Below are 13,007 nucleotides of genomic sequence, written 5' to 3'. Positions count from 1 at the left end.
AGCATATTTCATCCAATCCGGCTGAAATTTGGTACATGGTGTTGGTATATGGTCTCTAACAATCATGCAAAAATTGGTCCACATCGGTCCATAATTATATGTAGCCCCCATATAAACCGATCCCCAGATTTGGCTTGCGGAGCCTCAAAGAGAAGCAAATTTCATCCGATCCGACTGAAATTTGGTACATGATGTTGGTATATGGTCTCTAACAACCATGCAAAAATTGGTCCATATCGGTCCATAATTATATATAGCCCCCATATAAAACGTTCTCCAGATTTGACCTACAGAGCCTCTTGGAGGAGCAAAATTCATCCGATCCGGTTCAAATTAGGAACGTGGTGTTAGTATATGGTCGCTAACAACCATACCAAAATTGGTCCAATCACACAAAAATTGGTCCATATCGGTTCATAATCATGGTTGCCACTAGAGCCAAAAATAATCTACCAAAATTTTATTTCTATAGAAAATTTTGTCAAAATTTTATTTCTATAGAAAATTTTGTCAAAATTTTATTTCTAGAGAAAATTTTGTTAAAATTTTATTCGGTTCATAATAAATTTTTCATCATTTTCAAAATTTTATTTCTATAGAAAATTTTGTCAAAATTTTATTTCTATAGAAAATTTTGTTCAAATTTTATTCGGTTCATAATCGTGGTTCCCACTTGAGCCACAAATAATCTACCAAGATTTCATTTCTATAGAAAATTTTGTCAAAAGTTTATTTCTATAGAAAATTTTGTTAAAATTTTATTTCTGTAGAAATTTTTGTCAAAATGTTCTTTCTATAGAATATTTTGTCAAAATTTTCTGTAGAAATTTTTGTCAAAATTTTCTTTCTATAGAATATTTTGTCAAAATTTTTATTTCTATAGAAAATTTTGTTAAAATTTTATTTCTATAGAAAATTTTGTTAAAATTTTATTTCTGTAGAAAATTTTGTCAAAATTTTATGTCTACTTTGTCAAACTGAATTATATACGTATTGGATCGATCTTTTTTGATTTAATATATACCACGTATGGACTTACATACAATTTAGAAGATGGTGTTAGGAGGTTTTAAGATACCTTGCCATCGGCAAGCGTTACCGCAACTTAAGTAATTCGATTGTGGATGGCGGTGTTTAGAAGAAGTTTCTACGCAATCCATGATGGAGGGTACATAAGCTTCGGCCTGGCCGAACTTACGGCCGTATATACTTGTTATATAGTACCAACCTTCAAATGAATAGTGTCAAAATTTGACGTCTGTAAGTCAATTAGTTTGTGAGATAGAGCGTCTGTTGTGAAGCAACTTTTGTTATTGTGAAAAAAATGGAAAAAAGGAATTTCGTGTTTTGATAAAATACTCTTTTCTGAAGGGAAAAAATACGGTGGAAGCAAAAACTTGGCTTGATAATAAGTTTCGGGACTTTGCCCCAGGGAAATCAACAATAATTGATTGGTATGCAAAATGCAAGCGTGGTGAAATGAGCACGGAGGACGTTGAACGCAGTGGACGCCCGAAAGAGGTGGTTACCGACGAAAACATCAAAAAAATCCACAAAATGATTTTGAATGACCGTAAAATGAAGTTGATCGAGATAGCAGAGGCCTTAAAGATATCAAAGGAACGTGTTTGTCATATCTTCATCAATATTTGGATATGCGGAAGCTCTGAGCAAAATGCGTGCCGCGCGAGCTCACATTTGACCAAAAACAACAACGTGTTGATGATTCTGAGCGGTGTTTGCAACTCTTAACTCGTAAAACACCCGATGACAATTACCACCACTAGACAATTATCGTTATAAGTAACATTTATATAGCATAGTTTGCAGCCACGAGCCCATGCAAACGTAACATTATTTAACAGAAACATATATTTGTTGGGAACGTGGAGTAGTGGTTAGCATGTCTGCCTTACATGCAAAGGGTCGTGGGTTCAATCCCTGCTCCGACCGAACACCATTTTTTTATACCCTCCACTATAGGATTTTGGGGGGGGGGGGGGGTAATATTAACTTTGTCATTCCGTTTGTAACACATCGAAATATTGCTCTAAGACCCCATAAAGTATGTATATTCTGGGTCGTGGTGAAATTCTGAGTCCGTCTAAGCATGTCCGTCCGTCCGACCGTCTGTCTGTTGAAATCACGATAACTTCCGAACGAAACAAGCTATCGACTTGAAACTTGGCACAAGTAGTTGTTATTGATGTAGGTCGGATGGTATTGCAAATGGGCCATATCGGTCCACTTTTACGTATACCCCCCATATAAACGGACCCTCAGATTTTTCTTGCGGAGCCTCTAAGAGATGCATAATTCATCCGATCCGGCTGAAATTTTGTACATGGTGTTGGTATATGGTCTGTAACAACCATGCAAAAACTGGCAAAAATTAGGCTTGCGGACCCTCAAAGAGAAGCAAATTCCATCCGATCTTGCTGAAATTTGGTACATGGTGTTGGTATATGGTCTCTAACAACCATGCAAAAATTGGTCTACCTCGGTCCATAATTATATATAGCTCCCATATAAACCGATCCCCAGATTTGGATCGGTACATGGTGTTGGTATATGGTCTGTAACAACCATGCAAAAATTGGTTCACATCGGTTCATAATTATATATAGCCCCCATATAAACCGTTCTCCAGATTTGACCTCCGGAGCCTCTTGGAGGAGCAAAATTCATCCGATCTTGCTGAAATTTGGTACATGGGGTTGGTATATGGTCTCTAACAACCATGCAATAATTGGTCTACATCAGTCCATAGTTATATATAGCCCCCATATAAACCGATTATCAGATTTGGCTTGCGGAGCCTCAAAGAGAAGCAAATTTCATCTGATCTGGCTGAAATTTGGTACATGGTTTTGGTATATGATCTCTAACAACCATGCAAAAATTGGTCCACATCGGTTCATAATTATATATAGCCCCCATATAAACCGTTCTCCAGATTTGACCTTCGGAGCCTCTTGGAGGAGCAAAATTCATCCGATCCGGTTCAACTGAGGAATGTGGTGTTAGTATATGGTCTCTAACATCCATGCAAAAATTGGTCCACATCGGTGCACAATTATATATAGCCCCCATATAAACCAATCCCCAGATTTGGCTTTCGGAGCCTCTAAGAGAAGCAAATTTCATGCGATCTGGTTGAAATTTGGAACATGTGTTAGTATATGGTCTCTAACAACCGTGCCTGAACTGGTCCATATCGGTCCATAATTATATATAGCCCGCATATAAACCGTTCTCCAGATTTGCCCTCCGGAGCCTCTTGGTGGAGCAAATTTCATCCGATCCGGTTCAAATTTGGAACGTGGAGTTTGTATATGGCCGCTAACAACCATACCAAAATTGGTCCATATCAGTCTATAGTTGTATATAGCCGATCTCCAATCACACAAAAATTGGTCCATATCAGTTCATAATCATGGTTTCCACTCGAGCCAAAAATAATCTTCCAAAATGTTATTTCTATAGAAAATTTTGTCAACATTTTATTTCTATAGAAAATTTTGTTAAAATTGCATTATTATAGAAAATTTTGTCACAACTTTATTTCTATAGAAAATTTTGTGAAAATTTTATAACTATAGAAAATTCATCCGATCCGGTTCAAATGAGGAAAGTGGTGTTAGTATATGGTCTCTAACAACAATGCAAAAATTGGTTTGAATCGGTCCATAATTATATATAGCCCCCATATAAACCGATCTCCCGATTTGACTTGCGGAGCCTCTAAAAGAAACAAATTTCATCTGATCCGGCTGAAATTTTGTACATGGTGTTAGTATATGGTCTCTAACAACTATGCAAAAATTGGTCCGCAACGGTCCATAATTATATATAGCCCCCATACAAACCGATCCCCAGATTTGACCTCCGAAGCCTCATGGAAGAGTCAATTTCATCCGATTCGGTTGAAATTTGGTACGTTGTGTTAGTATATGGTCTCTAACAACCATGCAAACATTGGTCCATACCGGTCTTAATTATATATAACCGCCATTTAAACCGATCCCCAGATTTGACCTCCGGAGCTCTTGGAGGAGCAAAATTAATCCGATCCGGTTGAAATTAGGTATGTGGTGAAATTTGGTACATTGCGCTGGTATATGGCCGCTAACAACCATGCCAAATTGGTCCATATGGGTCTATATAGCCGATCCCCAAAAATAATCTACAAAAATTTTAATTATATAGAAAATTTTGTCAAAATTTTATTACTACAGAATATTTTGTCAAAATTTTATTACTATAGAAAATTTTGTCAAAATGTTATTACTATACAAAATTTTTTCAAGATTTTAGTTTTATAGAAAATTTTGTAAAATTTTTAGTTCTATAGAAAATTTTGTCAAAATTTCATTTCTATAGAAAATTTTGTCAACTTGGGTTATGTACGTATTTAATCGGACTTTTTATACCCTGCTCCACACTGTGGAACAGGGTATTATAAGTTAGTGCATATGTTTGCAACACCCAGAAGGAGACGAGATAGACACATGGTGTCTTTGGCAAAAATGGTCAGGGTGGGCTCCTGAGTCGATATACCCATGTCCGTCTGTCCGTCTGTCCGTGAACACATTTTGTAATCAAAGTCTAGGTCGCAGTTTTAGTCCAATCGACTTCAAATTTGGCACAAGTATGTGTTTTGGCTCAGAATAGATCCCTATTGATTTTGGAAGAAATCGGTTCAGATTTAGATATAGCTCCCGTATATATCTTTCGCCCGATATGCACTAATACGGTCCCAGAATTAGGTTGAAATTTTACACAGTGAGTAGAATTAGCAGTGTAGTCAAGTGTGCAAAATTTTATTGAAATCGGTTCAGATTTAGATATAGCTCCCATATACATCGTTCGCCCGATTTACACTCATATGACCACAGAAGCCAATCTTTAGCTCCGATTTAGTTGAAATTTTGCACTGGGAGTAGAATTAGCATTGTAGCTATGTGTGCAAAATTTGGTTGAAATCGGTTCAGATTTAGATATATTTCCCATATATAGCTTTCGCCCGACTTACACTCATATGACCACAGAGGCCAATTTTTAACTCCGATTTAGTTGAAATTTTGCACAGGGAGTAGAATTAGCATTGTTGCTATGCGAGCCAAATTTGGTAGAAATCGGTTCAGATTAGGTGTAGCTCCTATATATACATTTTATTGAAATCGGTTCAGATTTAGATATAGCTCCCATATATATCGTTCGCCCGATTTACACTCATATGACCACAGAAGCCAATCTTTAGCTCCGATTTAGTTGAAATTTTGCACTGGGAGTAGAATTAGCATTGTAGCTATGTGTGCCAAATTTGGTTGAAATCGGTTCAGATTTAGATATATCTCCCATATATAGCTTTCGCCCGATTTACACTCATATGACCACAGAGACCATTTTTTTGCTCCGATTTAGTTTAAATTTTGCACAGGGAGTAGAATTAGCATTGTGGCTATGGGTGCCAAATTTGGTTGAAATCGGTTCAGATTTGGATATATCGCCCATATATAGCTTTCGCCCGATTTACACTCATATGACCACAGAGGCCAATTTTTAACTCCGATTTAGTTGAAATTTTGCACAGGAAGTAGAATTAGCATTGTTGCTATGCGAGCCAAATTTGGTAGAAATCGGTTCAGATTAGGTATAGCTCCTATAGATAGCTTTCGCCCGATTTACACTCATATGACCACAGAGGCCAATTTTTAACTCCGATTTAGTTGAAATTTTGCACAGGGAGTAGAATTAGCATTGTTGCTATGCGTGCCAAATTTGGTTGAAATCGGTGCAGATTTAGATATAGCTCCCATATATATGTTTTTCTGATTTCGACAAAAATGGTCAAAATACCAACATTTTCGTTGTAAAATCGCCACTGCTTAGTCGAAAAGTTGTAAAAATGACTCTAATTTTCCTAAACTTATAATACATATATATCGAGCGATAAATCATAAATAAACTTTTTCGAAGTTTCCTTAAAATTGCTTCAGTTTTAAACGTTTCCCATATTTATACCCTTCACCACTACTGTGGTACAGGGTATAATAAGTTTGTGCATTTGTATGTAACGCCAAGAAGGAGTAATCATAGACCAACCTTTTAGTATACGGATCGGCTTAGAATTAAATTCTGAGTCGATTTAGCGATGTCCGTCTGTCTGTCTGTCCGTCTGTCTGTCTGTCTGTCTGTTGATGTATTTTTGTGTGCAAAGTACAGCTCGCAGTTTTAGTCCGATTGTCCTAAAATTTGGTATAGGGTCCTATTTCGGCTCAAAGACGATCCCTATTGATTTTGGAAAAAATCGGTCAGATTTAGATATAGCTGCCATATATATTTTTCGCCTATTTGGTCATAATTGGCGTGTATATCAACCGATCTTCCTCAAATTCCGTACATCCGAATATTTTATGGGTCTCGAAAAACTTGCAAAATACCAGCCAAATCGGTTCAGATTATATAGCTATATATAGCTTTCGTCCGATTTACACTCATTTGCCCAAAGAGGCCAATTTTTAACTCCGATTTGGTTGAAATTTTGCACAGGGAGTAGAATTAGCATTGTTACTATGCGTGCCAAATTTGGTTGAAAGCGGTTCAGATTTGGATATATCTCCCATATATAGCTTTCGCCCGATTTACACTCATATGACCACAGAGGCCAATTTTTTGCTCCGATTTAGTTGAAATTTTGCACAGGGAGTAGAATTAGCATTGTAGCTATGCGTGCCAAATTTGGTTGAAATCGGTTCAGATTTAGATATATCTCCCATATATAGCTTTCGCCCGATTTACACTCATATGACCACAGAGGCCAATTTTTAACTCCGATTTAGTTGAAATTTTGCACAGAGAGTAGAATTAGCATTGTTGCTATGCGTGCTAAATTTGGTTGAAATCGGTTCGGATTTAGATATAGCTCCCATATATATGTTTTTCTGATTTCGACAAAAATGGTCAAAATACCAACAATTTCCTTGTAAAATCGCCACTGCTTAGTCGCAAAGTTGTAAAAATGACTCTAATTTTCCTAAACTTCTAATACATATATATCGAGCGATAAATCATAAATAAACTTTTGCAAAGTTTCCTTAAAATTCAGTTTTTTAAGGAATTCAGATTTTAGCCGACTTAAATTTTGAGTCTATAGATTTTGTAGAAGTCTATCAAATTCTTCCAGATCGAGTGATATTTAAATGTATGTATTTGGAAAAACCTTTATATATAGCCCACAACACATTTGACGGATGTGATATGGTATCGAAAATTTAGATCTACAAAGTGGTGCAGGGTATAATATAGTCGGCCCCGCCCGACTTTAGACTTTCCTTACTGGTTTTTTACTAACATTGTGTTCCACCCTAGTGCATTAGTCGACTTAAATTTTGAGTCTATAGATTTTGTAGAAGTCTATCAAATTCTGTCCAGATCAAGTGATATTTAAATGTATGTATTTGGGACAAACCTTTCTATTTAGTACCCACCACATTTGACGGATGTGATATGGTATCGAACATTTAGATCTACAAAGTGGTGCAGGGTATAATATAGTCGGCCCCGCCCGACTTTAGACTTTCCTTACTTGTTTTGTTTAATATATACCCCGTATGGACTAACTTACAATTGAGAAGACGGTGTTAAGAAGTTTTAAGATACCTTGCCATGGGCATGTGTTACCGTAACGGTTTCTATGCAAGCCATGGTGGAGGGTACATAAGATCCGGATTGGCCGAACTTACGGCCGTATATACTTGTTTTTTTTTTTAAATTTTTTTGGTTTTGTTGGCAACAACATCTCTAACAGTACGGTCACACTGGGAATACCCTTGGTTTTCCACCATTTGCATCATCTTCTTATGGGTTGAAGTGTTTCCCTAAGATATCTTTATTGTGAATAACCCATATATTTAGCTACGAATCAAGGTATACACACAAAAAGAAAATATTAATTTGTGTTTCATTGACGACATTATTTCATTAGGGCAACGAAAATGTTTATAAATAGTATGAAATGTTTCGTTATCAAATTAGTAAATAATGAATACATTCATCGCATTTATTGAATTGTTTCGTTGGCTTAATTTTAACGACTAATTCCGTTTAACTATGCTATTTGTGTCAGTATGTAACTATAACCAGTAAAGAAATATTTAATACTTATTCCTTCACTATGATATTGTAAAAAACTTTAGCCGAACACCAACAATTTTAAATTCCGTTTAATTTGATTTTAGTTTAGTAGCTCCTTGAAGGCGATAAGTGACCAATAGTTTACCCTTGTTCGTAAAATCCAGAGTAGCATTAAAAAGAACCACTGGCGTGTATTCGGGAAATACTTCATCCGCGAGAATTAAATTGGTTATATTGTACATGATGTTCTGAAAACAAAACATAGAGAAAGTATTTAATAAAATAAGGTTGAATAACATAAAATGTAAGAAATGATACTGCTAGAGATTTGATACAAACATAAAAAAATAGAAGAGGGAGAGAAAACTAGAAAATACGGTCGAAAGTTCGGCCAGGTCGAATCTTATTTACCCTCCACCATGAATTGCTTACCACATTCTACTACAGATTGTTATCCACAATGGAATTCCTTGGGTTGTCGTAATAGTTTTCGATGGCAAGGTATATTAAACCTTCCAACTTTGTCTTTTAAATTGTGTGTTAGTCCATATAGAGTCTTCGATAGATAAATAAAGGCAGAATAAATCAACCGGTTCATATGAAATTGGTTTCTTCATGAGGTTTCCAAAGTTAGATCTTGGGAAGTCGGTTTATATTGGATCGATATGGACAAATTTTTTCGTGGTTGTTAGAGGGCATATACTAACATCACGTTCCAAATTTCAATCTGTGGATCGGTTTATATGGGGGCTATACATAATTATGGACCGATATGGACAAATTTCTACACTGTTGTTAGAGGGCATATATTGACATCAAGTACCAAATGTCAACCGGATCGGATGAGATTTTCTCTTCCAGGAGGGTCCGTAAAACAAATCTGGGGATCGGTTTATATGGAGGCTATATATAAGTATGGACTGATATGGACCAATTACAATACCATCCTATCCACATCAATAACAACTACGTATAACAAGTTTCAAGGCGATAGCCTCCTCCTATGGTGGAGGATATAAAAATAGCAGCACGTAGTTTCAAACCATTGACGACGTTCGATACCTACTTTATAATTTTGTGTTCCACAAATTAATCGAAGTATGTATAACAAGTATATACGGCCGTAAGTTCGGCCAGACCGAAGCTTATGTACCCTCCACCATGGATTGCGTAGAACCTTCTACTGAAGACTGTCATCCACAATCGAATTATTTGGGTTGCAGTAACACTTGCCGATGGCAAGGTATCTTAAAACTACCCAACACCGTCCTCTAAATTGCAAGGTAGTCCATTCGGGATATATATAAAACTAAAAAAGGCCGATTAAATACGTATATGATTAAATTTGACAAAATTTTTTATAGAAATAAAATTTTAACAAAATTTTCTATAGAAATAAAATTTTGGCAAAATTTTCTATAGAAATAAAATTTGACAAAATTTTCTGGAGGAATAAAATTTTGACAAAATTTTCTATAGAAATAAAATTTTGACAACATTTTCTATAGAAATAAAATTTTGATAGATTATTTTTGGCTCTAGTGGCAACAATGATTATGAATCGATATGGACCAATTGTTGTGTGATTGGGGATCGGCTAGATATAACTATTGACCGATATGGACCAATTTTGGCATGGTTATTAGCGGCCATATACTAACACCATGTTCCAAATTTTAACCGGATCGGGTGAATTGTGCTCCTCCAAAAGGATCCGGAGATCAAATCTGGGAAACGGTTTATGTGGGGGCTATATTTAATTATGGACCGATATGGAGTAATTTTGGAATGGTTGTTAGAGACCATATACTAACACCACGTACCAAATTTCAACCTAATCGGATGAATTTTGATCCTCCAAGAGGTTTCGAAGGTCAAATCTGGGAATCGGTTTATGTGGGGGCTATATATAATTGTTGACTGATATAGACCAATTCGTGCATGGTTGTTAGAGACTATATACTTACACCACGTACCAAATTTCAACGGGATCGGATGAATTTTGCTCCTGCAAGAGGCTCCGGAGGTCAAATCTGGGATCGGTTTATATGGGGGCTATATATATTTATGGACCGATATAAACCAATTTTTGCATGGTTGTTAGAGACCATATACTAATACCATGTACCAAATTTCAGCCGGATCGGATGAAATTTGCTTCTTTTAGAGGCTCCGGAATCCGGAATCTGGGGATCGGTTCATATGGGGGCTATACGTTAAAGTGGACCGATATGACCCATTTGAAATACCATCCGACCTACATCAATAACAACTACTTGTGCCAAGTTTCAAGTCGATAGCTTGTTTCGTTCGGACGTTAGCGTGATTTCAACAGACGGACGGACATCCTTAGATCGTCTCAGAATTTCACCACGACCCAGAATATATATACTTTATGGGGTCTTAGAGCAATATTCCGATGTGTTACAAACGGAATGGCGAAGTTAATATACCCCCCATCCTATGGTGGAAGGTATAAAAATACAAAGAACAAGTATAAACGACTAGGCCGAATTTTAGATACCCATTACCATGTATCACATGGATGGTAACGACATCTACCCATTTGTGGCTCTATCAGAATATGAATCAATGCATACTCTGCATAATTGGCCCACCTTTCTATATGGCGGCAATAGCAAAACATGAACCGATATAAACTAGATTTGACATGTGTCTCTATAAACCTTAATTTGTTCACTTTCAAGTTAATCCGATGACGTGTGCTATATGCTAAAGAAGTCAAATATGAGGGCTAAGTTCATATGGGGCTATATCAAAACTTGGACTGATGTGGCCCACCTTCTATACCAATTCCACACAATAGTTTAATTATTGAAGGCTGTATCGTGATTACAACAGACGAACATTGTTAGCTCGTCTCAACGAGAAAACTTTTTGTCAGAGATATGCATTGAATTAAACATGCGGAATAGTCTAAAGATCAACTACGAGTATAGTCGTGCAAAATGAAATCGAATATTTTGTAAAGTACATACCCCTTTCACTGGACATGCCATTGGAAGATTGGAAGCTCTTTTGATTTTAATCATGACCTGATTTATGAACGGAATAGATGTGGCAACTCTTAATAGATCACAAATCTTGATTTTAGCATCTATAAATTTAAAGACCCTTTGACGTTTCATCCCTCTAATATGGATTGCAACTCCAACTTCCACTGAACTGGGCATTGTGCGTGTCAACTGGAACATAATATTTAGGGAATATTGATCATTCGCCAATTTTACGATATCGCATTCAGCATGCTGCATAAGGGCATCAAACGTGATGCACGATACATTATGGAATTCGCCAATGACACTTCGTTTTAAAGCCTGTTAGATGATTGAAAATAAAAAGTGAATAATCATGCATGGGGACCAGAGATGGTCTAAATGACCATTTTTAAGGTTATTGACAGTCAAAAAGTTGTAAACGTCGAAAATGTCATATATCTGTATAACACGGAAAAATGTAGTAAATGTCATAAACCCTCACGACATTCGTAAATTTGGTTTTAAAGTAGTTTTTCAATATTCGTGCATATATATACGAATTCAGTGTTTTGGATGTGAATTAAAAAATTTTGTGATATTTTGACAAATAAATAATTTTAATATTTTTTTATGATTTTTAATGCATTCTAAATCCTATCTGAAACAGTTGACCCCAAATATTTTCAAAAATTCGCTACTTTTCTAAAAATGGACTTAGCATTTTTTTTTTGACAAAATTTAAATAATTTGCATCATTTTATTAATTGTTACTCTGTTTTTGACATATTTGAAATAATAAAAGTTAAAATTACCCATTAAAAATATGAAAAAATGCATTAAAATAACTTCCTGCGTACTTAAAATAAGAAACATCTTTGGGAGCACATTTTTGGAAGTGCTTTTAAAGTTGTGCCTTTAGAACCACTCCCAAAGTTTTTGCTATGGAGCTATAACGAAATATGGGCAGACATAGTCCATCTTCGAACTTGACTTGCTTGAAGACAAAAACCGTGTGTGTGCACAATTTCAAAGCGATATCGCCATTATTGAAAGTTGTAACGTAACTACAACAGCAGGAATTCGATTCCATTCCATGGTAGCGGGTATAAAAAGCTGATTATTTAATGGAGCCTAAAGTGAATAACTATTAAAATGTTAACTACTTAAAACTTTTTGAAATGGGTGATAAGAAGTCAATGAATCATGTGAAAAAATAAAATAAATTATGGGGGATAAGTCTCCATTAAATTATTTCACATAGTTAAAAATTCGTCAAAGTTTATCACAAAAATTCTTTAATTTCTACAGTAAAAACATTTTGTTAACAGTGAAATGAAATATACTTATTTTGTGAGGAAAGAATTATTATTTTGCCTAATTTACTTGATTAGTTTTCAAACAAAAATCCCACTTCTATTCAATAAAAATTGCTTCTAAATCATTTTCAAGCGATCTTACCTCAGTTGGAATAACATATTCCATTACGATCAATATGAGTGTTAAAGTAAACCACATTTTCTTGCCAACAATAGAGGAGACTGCCTAAGTGAAATAAATATTTAACCGCTATTATTATAAACTTTTATCAAGCTTTCTTCGAAAATGCTTTTTCATGCCCAACACCATAGGATGATGACGGGGGTATAAAAAGTTTGCAATTGCGTTTGAAACACATCAGTTTTCTACTATATAAAGTATATACATTCTTGATCAGGGTGAATATCTGTTTGATTTATTTATATCCGAATTAACTGAAATTAAAAATCTAATATAGAGTATTTTTAAGTCAGATAAGATCTGTGCCAAATTTGGTATATACACTGAAAAAAAAAAAATCCTTGGGAAATTAACATGTAAGGCCCAAGTTAA

General features: G+C 35.5%; 1 protein-coding gene across 1 annotated transcript; it reads right to left on the bottom strand.

Moving 5' to 3' along the window:
• Positions 1-8,023: 8,023 nt before the first annotated feature.
• LOC142229190 (uncharacterized) lies at positions 8,024-12,729 on the bottom strand. The gene is made up of 3 exons (XM_075299728.1): positions 12,597-12,729; positions 11,139-11,477; positions 8,024-8,387 (listed from the first exon to the last, which is right to left on the bottom strand). Exons 1-3 carry the CDS (start codon positions 12,651-12,653, stop codon positions 8,229-8,231), a joined length of 555 nt encoding a protein of 184 aa, XP_075155843.1. The 5' UTR covers positions 12,654-12,729; the 3' UTR covers positions 8,024-8,228.
• Between the last annotated feature and the right edge of the window lie 278 nt (positions 12,730-13,007).

Source organism: Haematobia irritans, chromosome 3 (assembly GCF_050003625.1).
Source record: "Haematobia irritans isolate KBUSLIRL chromosome 3, ASM5000362v1, whole genome shotgun sequence".
NCBI lineage: Eukaryota > Metazoa > Arthropoda > Insecta > Diptera > Muscidae > Haematobia > Haematobia irritans.
The sequence above is the reverse complement of the archived record's forward strand: the minus strand, read 5'-3'. Positions and strand labels throughout refer to the sequence as shown.

Excerpts from the sequence above, each read along its gene's own strand:
- LOC142229190 (XM_075299728.1), bottom strand. The coding sequence starts at position 12,653 with ATGTGGTTTACTTTAACACTCATATTGATCGTAATGGAATATGTTATT. Across the intron at positions 11,478-12,596 it reads AATATGTTATTCCAACTGAG|GCTTTAAAACGAAGTGTCAT; the intron begins GTAAGATCGCTT and ends ATCATCTAACAG. Across the intron at positions 8,388-11,138 it reads TGGCATGTCCAGTGAAAGGG|AACATCATGTACAATATAAC; the intron begins GTATGTACTTTA and ends TTTTGTTTTCAG.